The 15,907-nt window shown below is 54.4% G+C and overlaps 1 protein-coding gene across 1 annotated transcript in view; it reads left to right on the top strand.

Annotated features, from left to right (window-relative positions):
- Nucleotides 1–15,907, top strand: part of CAPN8 (calpain 8) — a 36,251-nt gene that overhangs the window by 11,358 nt on the left and 8,986 nt on the right. Inside the window, 9 exon segments of the mRNA XM_053913104.2 lie at nucleotides 2,577–2,695; nucleotides 3,193–3,326; nucleotides 4,033–4,201; nucleotides 5,186–5,269; nucleotides 6,763–6,848; nucleotides 8,519–8,593; nucleotides 9,303–9,463; nucleotides 12,060–12,235; nucleotides 15,431–15,442. Of these exon segments, the coding sequence (XP_053769079.1) occupies nucleotides 2,577–2,695; nucleotides 3,193–3,326; nucleotides 4,033–4,201; nucleotides 5,186–5,269; nucleotides 6,763–6,848; nucleotides 8,519–8,593; nucleotides 9,303–9,463; nucleotides 12,060–12,235; nucleotides 15,431–15,442 (1,016 nt within the window).

Here is a 15,907-nt window from a genome sequence, read left to right as displayed (position 1 = left end):
TGAGAGCCAGGTGGGCTCTGTGACATGTCAGGGCTGAGGCAGATGACGAGAAAATTAAACTCTCCGCCAGCCGGGCAGCTCTATTTGATATCGGCCGCGGAGGGCCGTTTTGTTTGCGTGCCTTGAGTTGTAATGTGTGAGGCGTGTTCTCGGCGGGCCGTTGGAGGCAGCCCAGGCTGCAAGCAAGGACACCCTTGCCAGGAGAGAGGCAGGCTGTGCGCAGTCAGGAGGGCTGTGTGCCACTCTGATCTCTGTGGGAGGCCGCCTGCTCAGAGAAGTTTGCAGAACAGTGGCCCTGTCCCCTCCCCAGATTCCTGTGCCTCTGCTTTTCTGGCCTCGTCATCCCCCTCTGCCCAGAGCCCTGGAGGCAAAGGCCCTGGATGGTTGTAGGTGTGCAATCTGTCAGGTTCATATATGCCCTGGCTGGCCTCCCCTTCCCCGCTCAGCAGCGAGATTCAGGGGCAACCATATGGCAGGTGCTGCTGGGAGTCTGCACAGGAGCAAAACAGGGCCCACTGCTTCATCGAATCTGTTGCTTATTTGTTTTCATTCATCAAACATTCATGGAGCCCCTACTATGGGGCAGCCAGCTGCTGAGGATGCCAGGATGAAAGGATCCACACCTTTGCATGCAGGAAGAGATCAGGGAATTGGGGAGAGAGGCAGTTGTGCCTACGGCTCAGGCAGGAGCTGGGGGCTCTGAGAAGGGAGCGTCTGGGGCACCCGGCAGGTCAGGGACAGGGTCAGCAAAGCTCTGCCAAGCATCTGATGCATTAATAGAGTTTTAAATCCAATCCGGTGGACGACGATAAGCTGAGGCCGCCTGTGGTCCGTGCACAGAGAGGCAGAGCTAAGGTCTTCAGGAGACACAAAGAAGAAGAGACAACTCCTAGCTGGAGCACAGAGAGGGGAGGCCCCAGGAAGGCTTTGTGGAGAAGGGGGGAGACTGAGCAGGTGGCGTTGCAGAGAGCCATTTTCCGGCAGAGGGAACAAGGGAGCGAGTGGAAGAGACTGGGGTGTGCTTTGCGCATATCCAGGTTTGGCTGGGATGGGCTTCACAGAAGGATTATAGTGGGAGAAAGGCTGGAGCAGTGGGGCGGTGGCAGGTTGTGAAGGGTCTTCACGTCCTGTTAGTTTTCCTGCCATTCTTAAGCAGTGGAGGAGGTGGAAGGTGCTGGGCGGAGGCATGCCGTGATCGCAGGTGTTCACAGGAAGAGGCCTGGAGGAGAGGAGGGTGTCCAGCTATTTCATTTCCTCGTTGGAAGTTGCCTTTTAATGGCACACTGCCCTCCCTCAAGTCTTCTTTTGTGAGAAGCAGCAACACCTGGGACCACCTGTACCAACCCCATCTGCCCCAGCTGCTAGGTCTGGTCTCACCTGGGACCTGCTGCCATCGGGAGGGTGGTACTTGTCACCCTTCCAGGGAAACTGGAAGGAGGCCACTATCAGGCCGGTGAGAGGAATGCAATGAGTGGCACACGCACGGTCGTGGCACCTCAGATCGGTGTAGAATTGGTGTGGAAATGGGTGTGAGAATCGTCCACATCAGTTCCAGGGTGGTGGGTCCATCACAGGATGTGAGGGTAAGAGAGGGGCGCCTGGGGCCGGTGCTTAACCCTTTGATGTGGACGCCAGCCAGGACGGTGATGCCTTCCAAGGAAGCCCCGCTCAGTGGCACAGGCCTGGGAGTCCCACCTTGCACAGAAAGGGGGTTCTGTTTTCTTCTGCGTTCACTTGGATCTCTGAAGTGACCATTATTTAAGCCTAGATTTTTTTAAATCCTCACTCAAGGACGTGCTTATTGATTTTAGAGAGAGGGGAAGAGATGGAGAGAGAGAAGGAGAGAAACATCGATCAGTTGCCTCCTGTACGCACTCTGACCGAGAATTGAACCCACAACCTGGGCATGTGCTCTGACCAGGAATTGAACCCGTGACCTTTTGGCTTATAGGATGACGCTCCAACCAACTGAGACACACCAGCTGAGGGCAAACCTTAGAATTTTTAACCTCTTGAGTTTTATTCCTCCTGCCTCACATTCTATACTGACGTCACGCTAATCGATATCTCCAGACTGGTCTAAGCGATGAGGCTGCTGGGGTGCACTCTGAAACCCACACGGGCAGTCCTGTAAACAGACACAGAGAGCCAGCTTTCTGTCATCGAGCCACGCGGGGCCAGGAACACACGCACACGCACGCTCACAGCCACACATCCTGGGCTGGCAGGTAGATTCCATGTTCCCCCAACCAAATGTTTCATCGGAGTTGCTAATGAGGAACCAAAAAGACTGATTTTGGTTTTTTTTTCTTTCCACTTTTCCCCACTGGTTGAGTGCTTTGGAGATGTGGTGTGGTCAGCATACAGGGGTCGATGGGGAGGACCCGAGAAATTTCGACCCAAGTACATGACTTCCAATGAAGTAGCAGGAGCTGATTCCTGCCCATGACCTTGAGACATGGGAGGAAGAGAGAGCCTGACTCTCTGGCTTAAGATGGGAGTGGTGTCAGGGTCACAGAAAGCAGGGACCCTGCAGGCCTGGCCTGACCAGTGTGTGACCCTATGATCCCGGGCAGGAGACTGCTGGCTTCTGGCGGCCATCGCCTCCTTGACCTTGAATGAAGAGCTGCTTTACCGGGTGGTGCCCAGGGACCAGAACTTCCAGCAGAACTATGCAGGAATCTTTCATTTTCAGGTATCGTGCGTTGGGCCCCCCTGAAATCTACTGAATCAGAAGTTCTGGGGAGGGAGGGCCATGGCCTATGTTTTAACAGCCCCTCCAGGTAGTTTTGGAGTACACTGGGGTCTGAGAACTGCTTTAACACGTCCATCCAATCACCCACATGTCCACCCCTGCTGTCAACCCCGGGCCTCATGGCCTTGAGAAAAGTGCTTGGGAGCAAGTGTCAGGAGATGGGGGCCCGAATCACCCCCTGTCACCACCGCGTGGTGCCGAGCTAGTTTTCTTATCCACAACCTCAGACACTGGACTCCATGCTGCCTGATTTCTTCGGTGTCTCCTGGGTGCACAGATAAGTAAGACACAAATCCTGCTCTTAAGGAGCTTGGAATGCACTAATGGTCCCAGACTCGAACACTGATCCCCACAGAGGCTCCTCCTGGGTCCCCTGGAGAGACTCACCCTACTCACCAGCTTAGCGCCTCTCACAGCTCTGTGTCCACCCTCCGCAGTTCTGGCAGTACGGTGAGTGGGTGGACGTGGTGGTGGACGACAGGCTGCCCACCAAGGATGGGAAGTTGCTCTTCTTGCACTCGGAAGAAGGCAGTGAGTTCTGGAGCGCCCTGCTGGAGAAAGCCTACGCCAAGTAAGTGGGAGGGGGTGGCTAGGGGCTGGGGGACCTGCCGTCTTCTTGGAGGATCTCACCTGCCCCTGCCTCCCAAACTCCGGGTGTCATGCCCAAGACTTGCCCAGCACCTGGACCCCATGTGCTGTGTCCCTCAGTACCTAGAGACACAGAAAATTGGGCTGGGGTTTGAAAGCTCAGCTCTGTCCCACAGCAGTGGGTGAATGGGGGCAAGTCAGAGTCTGCTGCCCTTTGTTCAAGAGTCATTGTGCTTCTCGCTGGTGCTCAATGGTTCAGCGCCTTCTTTTGGGTTCTTTTGATTAGCATCACTTGCTGGCACCTCTTTCCTGGCACCTATTCCTATGTCAGACCCCACAGGGTGCCTCTCAGTCTTGAGGGAAGGTCCCCCTCATCCCTATTCATGCCCCACCCAACACTCAAGAGATCCAAGAAGCTAGGGTCAGCTCTGGAAAGATGGCATTTAGCTTTTCCTAGGAGTGGGTGGCCTGGTGAGAGGTGGTCTGAGATTCATTCCTGGCAAAGTGCCGGGTTGGCCATGTGCAATTGTGGCCTAAGCACCTTCCTGGACCATAGAAAAATTGGCAAAGGACCCCTAGAAGGTTCTAGATGACACCATGTCCTAGCATTGTCCCTGCCCCGACCCACGAGGTCCCCTCCCTGGGGTAGGTAATGGCTGCGGGTGGTGCTTTTTTCTCATTTTCAACAGGCTCAATGGCTCTTATGAGGCTCTCGCTGGGGGGTCCACAGTGGAGGGGTTTGAGGATTTCACGGGGGGCATCTCCGAGTTCTTTGACCTGAAGAAGCCGCCAACCAGTCTGTACCAGATCATCCAGAAGGCGCTCCGCGTGGGCTCTCTGCTGGCCTGCTCCATTGATGTGAGCCACGGCTTCTCTTTGCTCCCCTTCTACCCGCGTGTGGTAGGGAGGGGACCAGAGGGGGGCGAGAGGAGAGGTTCGGGAAGGTGTTGGGCCAGAGCAGAGCCTGGGGCTTAAAGGGCGAATCCAGGGACATATCGGTCCCTAGCATGTGGGAGCCAGTTAATATCTAACTGGTGGGTAGGAACGGGGGTTCTCGTGGTAGGAGCCCCAAGCTCTCTGGACAGAGCCCCTTTGGTACTGTGGAATTTGCCCAAAGAACGTAGCCTTGATCCCTGGATCCTGGCCCTAGCTTCACTGTGCCTTTTCACAAAGCAGTTTTGGGATTTAAAAAACAAATATGGACTCTGCAGAAGCAAAGGTTCTGAAATCAGGGGCCGTGCCCTGTCTGGGGGGTTGGTGGTGGGGAGTGCTGCGGTGGTGTGGACGCCAGAGTCTGGAAACCACCAGGCCTGTGGTCTGCTGTCACAGGTTCTTTCTCTCTTTCCTGACCTCAGGCATGCGAGTGTCATGTATGAAAATCCTAGCGGGATATGTGTGTTTTTGGTGGAGGAGCGACATGGGGCATGGGGGAGGGGCGGGCTGTGAAGCAGGAATGATAATGGGGAAGCTCGGTTACCGAACACAGCAGAGGACCAGAACTTGTCCCGGGCAGTCGTCATGGAGAATCAGTCTTCTTCAGGCAGCGTGAGGTCACTCTTGGAGGATAAATGACTTCCCAGTTTCTCGTGACATTTGAAAGCCCGGTAATCACATGCCAGGCTTGGCAGCCACGCAGCTCCCTGCCTGGAACTGCAGGCCTGATTACGGAGGGGCTGGCCGGACAGGCTCCCTTTACGCATCTGCGGCTCATCCCCACACCTGCACCCCCAGCCCCACACCAAGGCCCGCGGGGCTGTGTGCTGTGTCCTTGGGAGGCGTTTTAGGACCAGCCCCCAAAAGGTCAGGAGCAGCCACCCTGAATGAACTGTATTCTCAACCCAGGTCTCCAGCGCGGCCGAAACGGAAGCCATCACCAGCCAGAAGCTGGTCAAGAGTCACGCATACTCTGTCACCGGAGTCGAGGAGGTAAAATCGGGCAGGGGGAGTGCAAGGGCAATAAGCCGTGATGTGAGCACGAGTCCAGAGCAACCCTGACGAGGGGCTCACCCCCAGGAAACGCTGGGGAAACTCTCTGGCTACACAGAGCCCCAGACACCACGCATGTGCGGTCAGCTCTTGCTTGGTGCCAGGGCCCTTCTGACTCTCACCCATTCAGATATGGGGAATGTGACCTCAAATGCAGGTTCTCCTCTGGGGCGTGGCCAGGATGAGGAAGAAGGCTCTAGAAGAAAGGTGTAGAAATTGTCAGTTAGATTCTCATTTCCCAGGTCCAACAGTGGAATCCCGTAGGTTCTCTAAACAGAAAAGGTACCTTCCCTGTCAGGGTGGGGCAGACTAATGGGAAGAAATGCAGATATTCCTCACCCTCCAACCCAAGGGGAGAGCGTGGGCTGTGAGTTTCATTATTGATGCACTAAATAATTTTCATTATTTTTATTTACCATATGCAACAACTGAGAAATTAATTTTGCTTTGGGTTTCCCGATGGCCAAGGCAAAAAGGGAAATGAGTGGGTGTCTTGGGCCTTGTTATTTATTAAAATGGTAGAGATATTCATTCCATGTGTTTGTTTCGTGAATATGTTCTTTAATCAAGTCGATCCCCAAATACGAGTGTGTGTCAACTTTGGACTAGGACGGAAGATAATAAAGGGAAGGGAGACACTGAAGACCCTGCCTCTCATGGCATTTGTGTGGGGCTCAAGTGACTGTTGAGTAACTGGTAGGAGAGGGCGGTGTGTACGGATCCGTGAGTGCGGGCTTTGGAGACACACTGTCTGGGTGCCCACCCTCCATTTACCTCCCGTAACTAACTAACCCTGGGTAACTTAACCTCTCTGAGACTCAGAGGTTTGAGCTGTAAAATAAAGATAATGATGGACCCAGCTCACAGGATTGTCTGGAGGTTTAAATGAGGAAACAATGCATTTTAATCTATTATTTTAGAGAGGGGAAGGGAGAGAAAGAGAGAGAAAAACCATCAATTTGTTATTCCACTCATATATGGATTCATTGCTTGATTCTTGTATGTGCCCTGACTGGGGATTGAACCTGCAGCCTTGGCCTATCAGGACAACGCTCTAACCAACTGAGCTACCCACCCAGGGCCCTGGGAATCATGCATTTGAAATACTTAGCACCATGCCTAGTCCATAGTTCATACTCTATGAATGCTAACTGCTGTGCTATTAGTATTTTCTGGGAAGGCATTTATCATCATTAAGTCCGATATATTAATAACTGAGTCAGCTATCAACTTTGAACCCAACTCAAAGCAGACATAAACTTGTTTTTGTGCTGAATCCACTATTTACTCAACCAAATTGTGGAAAACAGAGCAGTTGGCCAAGGCCTGACAACACACTTTCAAAGCAAACAAAAGTGTGGTCACTTGGGGACATTTGCCAAATGTCACACGAATCTGAGGTGCAGATGTGAACCTGTGTGTGGACCTTGCAGGTGGGTTTCCACGGCCATCCGGAGAAGCTGATCAGACTCAGGAATCCGTGGGGCGAAGTGGAGTGGACAGGAGCCTGGAGTGACAAGTAGGTGCTATCCCCTGTCCCCCAGTGCGGGCCTCCGTGGGCGGGAGGGCGTCATGCAAACACGCAATGCTGAGGCCAGGGATGGTAGAATGAGTTTGGCAGTACTTCCTGTCCTCAAATCTCACAGCCTGTTCAGAAAAGGGTGGTCAGTGGTTCCAGGCTGGGAAAAGCAAAGCAAAACCCACTTAGCCAGAGCCTTTGATTCTGGGTCTCCGCTTGGCATTTGCAAGTTTGGCGGCTCCCTCGGACCAGGCCCTGGGCTGCATGGTCTGTTTTCTGCCCGCCACACCAAAGGTGAGATCGATCAGTCACAGTTGGATTCTTTCTGCTCAGCAAACCCTGGTCTGTCTGACAAAGGCCAGCCCCCTCAACGCCAACAGGAAATGACCACTTAGAAAGTGGAACTCTGTCCCGGGAGCCACCTGGCCACAGCAGGCAGTGATGAATGGAGCGGCGCCCGCACTCCCGGCGGGCCAGTATTGATCTTTCCCAGCCAAGTCATTAATGCCCAGAGAGGCTCTTCCTGGGCTGGCCTCTCCGCTGGGGAGAGGAAGTCAGTGCGAGATGTGACTGGACCCCAAGGTCTCCCATGGTGTCCCAGGACTGCTGTGCCCTGGAATCGAGGTCGCCGAGGGTGTAGGACACGTGGGATGATTTCCTCCTAGTCACCACTGCTGGCATGGGGCTGGCAGGATGTCACTGGGAAAAGAAATAGAATTCACCAGTGTCATTGACGAAGAGCCACCAAAAATGGGAGTGGTCCTAACAATACCCCCTCCCAACGCATCCCTAAACCATGCGTGTACCCCACATGCTGCCCTTAAAACCCTGATGCTGGCAGGGCTTTGAAGGGAACTTTGTTCCACGTAGTCACACGTCGTTGCTGCTCAGAACCCTCATACTTCCATGGAGGAACAGGGGTCTGTGGCCTCCTGTATCAGAGGGTGTTCATTCGACTGCCCGAGATTGATCAAAACCCCAGCCCCCAATTCTGCCAAATGAAAGCATCCAGGAAAGAGATTTTTTAAAAAGATAGATCTTGATACTGCTCTGTTATGTAGACATCGCCTGCATGTTTCAGGTAAAGGTCAGGTAGCTGGAGATGGCGTTTGAACAGAGTTTGTGGGTATTGCCACGGAAAGGCCACCAGCAGGCGGCCTCCCAGGGTGACATTACTTTAGGGAAATTGCCATGAAACCTGGCCTGCTTGTCATTCTTGCAGGCTCAGGGACCGTGGCCCTGGGCCCAGAGGTGGCCAGACCCTCTCACAGTATCCTCCCCCAGACCTACAGATAAGCCAGAGAGAGGACTTACTGATCAGCGAGGGTGGGCGTGCCTTTCTGTGACAGGCGTTCTCACGCCTCCTCTCTCTGCGTCCCCAAGTCTGTGCTCAGCGGCCTGGGATTCCTAATTAGAAATCTTGTCCTGGAATTCAGGCAAGACCACGGCATCATGTTCCTGCCACAGGTCTGGGGTCACCCTGCTAGTGGCCACGGCCTGTGTCCCCTCCCCACACTCTCTGTCCTGCCTTTTTTTTTTTTTTAAAATTCCATTTCTGGCCTTTCGGGGGACATTTAGCTGCAGTGAACAGTTTGCATTGCAACAGACCCTTCAGGAGTGGCCTCTGCTTCATTTAAAAATGTAAAAAATTCATTTAATTTTCTCCCCAGCGCCCCAGAGTGGAATTACATAGATCCCAGGCAGAAGGAAGAGCTGGACAAAAAGGCCAAGGACGGAGAGTTTTGGTGAGCGCGTTGTCTGACGGAGAGCTGGCCCGCAGCTGTGCCTCGCTCCCTGTCTGCACGCTGGGCAGCGTATCTCTGGGTGTTTGGGAAATCCTGCACCGTGCCGGCCAGCGTCTCCTCCCCTCTGCCCCGTGTGGTCCCGCCCCCTGCCAGGATGCCCAAAGCATCGGCAGCAGGAGATCTGGGCCCGCGCCGTGGGTTAGCTCGCACCCGTCTGCCCCACCGTCCGCAGCTTTGCCACGAAATAAGAGCAATCCCTACACATCTTCGATCTGAGACTTAGCTCACCATCTAAATAGGGTGACTTCCTTTGCGGGTGGGCTCAGGGGGCAATCAGGATACCCCGTGACTGTGACACGGCGCAGAGGCCTCTCTCTGCTGGGCGTCATTGAGAATGAAACAGGAAGAAACCTCTTGCAGGCCCAGACGGAACCCCCGCCCTGGAGGCAGGGACTTTGTCTGGATCACCTCCTGGGGTCTCTTCCAGCTTGCGGGTCATTCTCTTTGCTTGGCTGTGCAGATATGACACTGGACAGGAGCCCCTGCGGATTTGTCCCCGTGGGCTGTAGCAAAGCCCAGCGCTGGCCCGTGGCCTGCTCCCTGTGCCCTGCTCCCTGTGCCCTGCTCCCCGTGCCCAGCAGGCCTGCCTTCCATCACCCTCCCAGCCCTGCTCTCTTGACGGAGAGCCCTCTGCTCCCTCTGCCCCCAGGATGTCTTTTTCGGACTTTTTGAGGCAGTTCTCTCGCCTGGAGATCTGCAACCTGTCCCCGGACTCCCTGAGCAGCGAGGAGGTTCACAAGTGGAACCTGGTCCTGTTCAACGGCTGCTGGGCACGAGGCTCCACCGCCGGCGGCTGCCAGAACTACCCAGGTGAGGCGACCTGCTGCCTGGGCCCGCCTCCTCTGGCCTGTCTGCCCGAGCTGGGGGTCTTCATATGTTCATCTCTGGGCAATGCCTTTGCACTCTGTTCTCTGGCTTCTGGGTGCTGCTCGGAGGCCCCACTCACCCCAGGGCTTGGAGGCCAGGGCAGCAAGGGTGGGGGTGGTGCCTCTGCAGCTTTTACCTGAGGCCCCATCTCAGGTGACACCCTTCTGCAGCTTCTGTGTGTTCAAACTGTCCCTGCTTCACCCACCAACCCCTGTCCCCCAAGAATGTGCTTCATACTAACCATGCCTTGGCACCTTGCGCTAGGGTTCATTCCCCGTAGACCCAGGTGGCTGGCACCCAACCCAATGAGCCCTGGGACAGAGTGGCTAGTGGTGGGACAGAGGAATCTGTCCTCCGTCTCAAGTGACCACACCCAACACAGTAGCCCTTTCTTTGTGTTTGCACCTGAGTCCCAGGGGGAGGGGCCTGGCCTTGTGGGTAGCCCCTCCCCTCTCTCCTGGGAGCCGCTGGAGCTCTGTCCCCTGCAGGGATGGCCTGGTGCAAAGCCATTGCTTCTGCACTAACCCTCATCTTACTACAAAGGTGGGACGCTCCCTGTTCCCAGGAGACCACTAACCCACACCTGTGCAGGCTCCTCCTAGGTCAAGTCAGCTGAGGCGGCCCCTGAGGAGGAAATCTGGGAAAATCAACCCCACGTCTCTAAGGAGAACGAAGGAAGGAAGGCAAAACCCGCTTCCTCCACTGTCCACCTCCCCCCGCCTGTGCTCCCTCCCAGTCTGTGGCAATGTGGTGGTTCACCTGGGCTGTATTCACGGGCAGGGCCAGCTGCTTTCTGCTCACACAGCGCTCACTGCCGGCCGGCCTGTGCTCTATGAAATCCCACACGAGGCAGGCTCTCCCCTTCATCCCTCACCCAACCCAGAGCTGCCACCCGGGGTGGCAGAGGTGATGCTGAGCAGACAGAAAGGAGGCCAGGTCCGTTTCTGCCTCCGTCACTCAGCTTACCAGCCGTGGGTCCCTGGGAGGGTCCCTTTCCCGAACTTCAGTTTCCTAATCCTGGAAACGGAGCGGTAACACCCACCTCGTGAAACGCTCTGTAAACAGGAAGTGTTACACCAGCAGCAGGTAGCATTTTTATGGCTCATTCTCATCCTCCAGTTCTGCTGGAGAGTAAACAAAAACATGCAGAGATTGCCCTCATGTTGCATGTGGGAGAAACTAAAATATGCTCGCCGTTAGCAAGCTCTTAGAAAAAGCGTAGGAAATTTGCGTGGATCGTTTGGGGAAGCTCAGAACTGCAGGGGATGCCTAAGGTATTTGAACCTCGTGCCAAACCACCATCCCGTCTGTACTGCCAACTAGCTGTCAGCGGCTGCCTTTGACAACGGTCTCTGTCTCCTCTGCAATAGGACCATCTTTGGCTATGAAATCTGAAATAAAAGCATTGGGAAGTGGAGATCCTGGGAAGGTGGAATTGAGTTAATTATCTGATTGTTAAGAAAAAATATAATCATCTGTGGCTTGTGGTCGCCCGTGAATGCCCTGTTATTTCACCCACGGGGGTCCTTATTTAGAGGCTGTGAGAACGCCCCCTCTGCCCACTCCTGTCTGTCCCCAGGACACATTGTTATTGAGATTGGGAGGCCCTAGCGTGGAGGTGTGCATCAGGCTGTCTCCTTCAGTTACGCTCTGCCACTCGACGGCCACTCGACTGCCACAGCATGGCTGTGCGCCTTCGGTGGCCCCGTTTAACCTCGCTGTGCCTCGGCTTGGAGTCACTGTGTTGAGAGATTATTTTTAAAAGTCCTATTGGGAACGAAGCAGTGTTTTTAGATCTCCATAGGTAGTGTGACAGGTATACTTCTTAATTGCCAATTCCTGTTTCTCATGCATTATTAAGGGACTTCCTCTGGAGGAGAGTGTGTCACATCACTGTGCTGAGACACGGAAGCAATCAAGGCAGGTCCCTGGGCCAGTGGACAGGGGATGGCAATTAGGGCAGCTTTGGGCTATGACGTGAGGCTGGGGCCTGTCTGAGAGAGAGCACAGGGCCATGGGATGGCAGTTGCTGGGGGACATGTGGCTGTCTTTCTGGCCTGTCCGCAGGGACCTCTTCCTCCCTGGGACACACTGGTTACCTGGAGATCTCCCTTACTCTAGAAGGTGTGTCCATCTTCATGGACCAGGAGATGAGACCAAGTCGACGTACATCATTTCTCCAGAAAGATCTGGAAGCGACTTCTTTGGGGGCGGTGGGTGTGCCCAATATAACCTGGGACCATGGGGGACCATGAATATTCCCAGCCAAGTGCTCCTGGACTCCTGGTTGGTCAAACGGAAGTGTGCTAAGCTTCCGAATACAATGGGATGCATCGGTGTGTTTGTGGGTGGGGCAGGGAGATGGGAGAAAATGCCTCACCACCTTGTAAGGGAGACTGGCTTTAGGAGGCTGCTTACCAGGTGGAGTTGGGCTGGAAGTATGCTTTCTTCGGGAGGATCAAAGTTCTTCCCTTTCCTTTTATTCTTCCTGTCTCCTCCCTCCCCATGGCGGGAACCACCACCTCCTGGTGACTTCCAGCCACTTACTGGACCAATCCCCAGTTCCAAATCTGTTTGGATAGGGCAGATGAGCACCAGGAGGAAGGCACGGGTGAGTCCTGCTGTACAGTGCTGCTGGGCCTGATGCAGAAGAACCGCAGGCGACAGAAGAGGATGGGACAGGGCATGCCAAGCATCGGCTATGTGGTCCACAAGGCACTCCCGAGCCGGCCCCAGCCTTTATTGCACTGGATGTCTTGGGTCAGAATATTTTGCCCAGTAACCAGAGCACATATTCTTATTGCTTGAATATTTCTAGTCCAGCATTCTTCTTGCTCACCTAACTGCCTCTCCCAGTGGCCTTACTGAGGCCTGAATTCTGCAGTTAGAGGTTCACTCCTATGGCTTAATCCCTGCTGTTTCCATGGAGACGTGGAGTTCATTAAACTTCACCTGTCATTGGGGTCTCAATGTCAACATGCTTATTAGTTGCTTTCCAAGGATAGGTTTCTCAGGGGACAGGAGCCCAGAACATGGGGCACAAGGCATTTGAGGTGACTCAAAGAATCTGAGAGGCATCACAGAATAAGGCTGGACATAGCAGCCAAGGACAGATACCCCTTCCTCCCTGGACAACCTTACGACTCTCATTGGAACACACAGGGCATATAGACTGAAGGGAGGGAAGCCCTTATTTGGCCAGTTTGGGTTCCAGTGTCCCTGGACTGGGGACCGCAGCTGACCCTGGTCTCTGGCTGCAGTAACCACCTGCCTGTGGAGTTCACAGCCGCGTTACAGCCAGAGCTCTGGCTCTTAACAAGCCTAGTCGGAAACCGATGGAATCCGGTGCTTTATATGGGCAGAGACTCCTTGTAACAAATTGTTGAGGGATTCACTGTGGTTGTTTTAATACAAGCTTGGTAAAAATGAATCTCTTGGGAAAAATTCAGTTCTAATCAGGAAGACCCAGAGCTGGCTGGAGGCCCGAGTTCTCAGTATAAATGACTGCAAGAATTTATAGAAGAAGCAGCGTTGTAATAAGAAACCGGGAAGGAAAAGGGCAGTTTCGAGCTCATACCACCTCTGGCCCCTTTCTTCCTCTTACTTCAGAACTTAGGGCTTTCGCGTTTAGGCTGTGTGTATGTGTGCGTTTCACTTTGGAAAATATTTCCTGCTTGATGTCAGGAGAAAATAATTTCAAATAAAGAACCTCAACTCTACGTCCGCTTAGCCCTTCGCATCCCCACCTAGAGTGTAAATAACACCAAACCAGAGTTGTTGCTTCTAGGGATAGAAAGCTGGGAAGGAAGGCCCTTGCTGTGTGCCTTCGTGAGTACCTACTATGTGCCAGGTGCTGTTCAGGGAGCTGAGAGGAGAGGGCATAGCTCACAGTTCCTGCTGCTAAGGTGCTCACAGTGTAGAATCACCGTTAACTACTACAGGGCAGGTCGGATTGCTATGCTGGGGACCTACATGGCCAGCAGGTGTCCCAGAGAGGGACAGCTTCACAGAGGAGGAGACTTGATCAGGGCTTGAAAAGATGAGCTGGGTGTGAGAGGCGGACAAGGGAGAACATTCCAGCCAGAGGGGGCACCGCGTGCTGCCTGAAGCCGGAAAGTCAGGGATGGCTTTGGAGAGCAGGTGGTAGGCTGGCCTGGCTGAAGGGTGGGCTCCCCAGGGACTGTGGCCACCAGTTTTGCTTGCCCAGTCCCTGCCTTACATAATCAGAGCAAAGCCTTCTTCCCCAGGGACACAAGTGAACCCCCTGAGGTGGCTTTGCTGGCGTGGTGTTCCCTCTCATAAGTAATAGCTACACACAGCAAGTCTGTTTTTCAGACAGCGGATTATAAATGCTCCTAAAAGGGCCCCATGGAACGTGGTCTGGGGACCTTATTCTTGTGGCCAGAGACATATATTTAGAGCATGATGTCTGGGAACACAAGCAGGGTTCCCAGGTTGGGGGTGTGTACAGGGTCATAGGGTGAGCATAGGGCATACTCGGGGCTGTAGGGGTACGTGGGGCTGCAGGGAGGGAGTGTGTGGACTGTAGGGGCCGCTGTTCTCTGAGCCCTGGAACGGCCTCCTCTGGCTCTGTCTGCGACATGGTGTCTTGTTTGGCAGGCAGTGCGAAGCAGCCAGAAAGAGCCCTGTTTGCCTGACCGCCTCTTTCTCCTCAGTTACTGCCAGTGTTGTGGTGACACCAGGCTCATGCCAGGCAGGCCTGTCATTGGTGTTCAGGGTCCTGCATTTCACGGGTGACGGTCCATTTCCATCTATCCGTGGGCATGAGCTAAGGCCTGCTGGCTCAGGTCCTGGTGACTCCTGGCGGCAGTGGGCGTGTTGAAGGGAAGGCAGCGAGGTGGTGCTAGGGGGTGACAGCTGTCAGGCAGGGAGGGGGAGGCAGATACTGTGGGGACCTCTGCATGGGTGATGTCAGTTTCAGCTCAGAGTTAGAGGAGCCACAGTGACCCTAGACTTTCCTGCCTCTGCTGACAATTACCAATGAAGGTGCCGGCGTGAGTAGGGCAGCTGATGCAAATTCACCCTAATTTTTTACCCCCAGAGTTTTAGGCAGTTGCCCATGGACCTAAGCCACAAACCACTCCTTTCCTGATTTTCTGGCCAAAGGGGCCTGTGAGGTAGGGGCCAAGGCAGCGAGGGACAGAGGGGGCTTCAACCCTCTTCTCTTCCCTGGGCACGGAGGGCCCAGTCTGTGCCCAAGAGCGGGTCTCCTGTGGGAGTCAGCCTTTCTGGTTGCAGGTCAGAGATCTCGTCCAACCCTACCTAGACCTGTGAAAAGAGAATTCGCCAGCTCACATCAGCAAAGCCGGGAGAGACAGGGATGCTATCAGTGCCATTCTCTTAGCTTAGCGTTCTTTCTTCACAGTGCCTGTGACACCGCAGCATAAAGGGAGGGGCCCCTTCCCTTAGTTCCAGGTCAGCATCCTAGAGGAGTCTCTGGTGGGCTCACCTCCGTCACGCTCCTGTTCTTGAGGCAGTCGCTGTAGCCGAGGGCAGGGGACATTGCGGCTCAGGTTGGCCGTGACTGCCTGGATCAGGAAGGAGTTCAGGTCCGTGGTCTGTAAGGAGATACACCTTCTCGTTTAAACCCCAAGGTTATTGCTTTCGAAGCATGTGGGGTCCTGGTGGATCACATATCTGGAAAATAAAGGAAAAAGTAGAACATTTTTCTGTCAGATTTCTAGGGCTCAGTCTGCAGATGGCCTTGAACTTCATCAATGCTGTTCCAGTTTCAGAATTGCTGACTAGTGTCTCACTTTAGCATGGACCTGCTCCCCAGGGGGCCAGGATCTCACAGTGTGTCTGAGAGACTTGGGGAGGGACGCAGAGGCAAGGAGGGGGAGGACCTCAGTGCTCTCAGGTGACCCGCTGTTTTCCTCTGCCCCGCAGGTCCCTGAAGAGGTACGTGAGTGCCACCAGAGGTGTCCTTCCTGTGGTGAGACGTAGTGTGGCTGTCTTCACGAAGGGCACTCGGCAGCATGTGCTTCCTCTGGTGGCAGCCGCTTCCCCCACAAACACCCGCCCCCCCCCGCCTGGTGAGCTGGTGACCCGGAGAGCTGGTGAAGATGGTCCTGAGTCCCACCTGCCAGGACCCTGTGGAAGGGGACAGTGGTGACTTTTGCCCCCTGTGTGCCTGGTGGCCTGTCAGAATACGATGCCCACATCATATCTAGCCCACAGAATAAATGCCCTGATCTCTGATAAGAAAAGGAAGTTCCCACTTTATCTTTTTGGCTCCCGGCTTTCCCTGCGCCTCGTCAGTGATTGATAACCAGGTTAGGGAGGCATATCATCATTGTCATACTTACATCTGGGGCTTCCTGTCGCCATCCCAGGCGTCACCCGGCTCTCCCCTCTGCCTTGTCC

Source organism: Desmodus rotundus, chromosome 10 (genome assembly GCF_022682495.2).
Source record: "Desmodus rotundus isolate HL8 chromosome 10, HLdesRot8A.1, whole genome shotgun sequence".
Taxonomy (NCBI): domain Eukaryota; kingdom Metazoa; phylum Chordata; class Mammalia; order Chiroptera; family Phyllostomidae; genus Desmodus; species Desmodus rotundus.
Note: the sequence above shows the minus strand (reverse complement) of the source record. Positions and strands in the feature narration are given on the sequence as shown.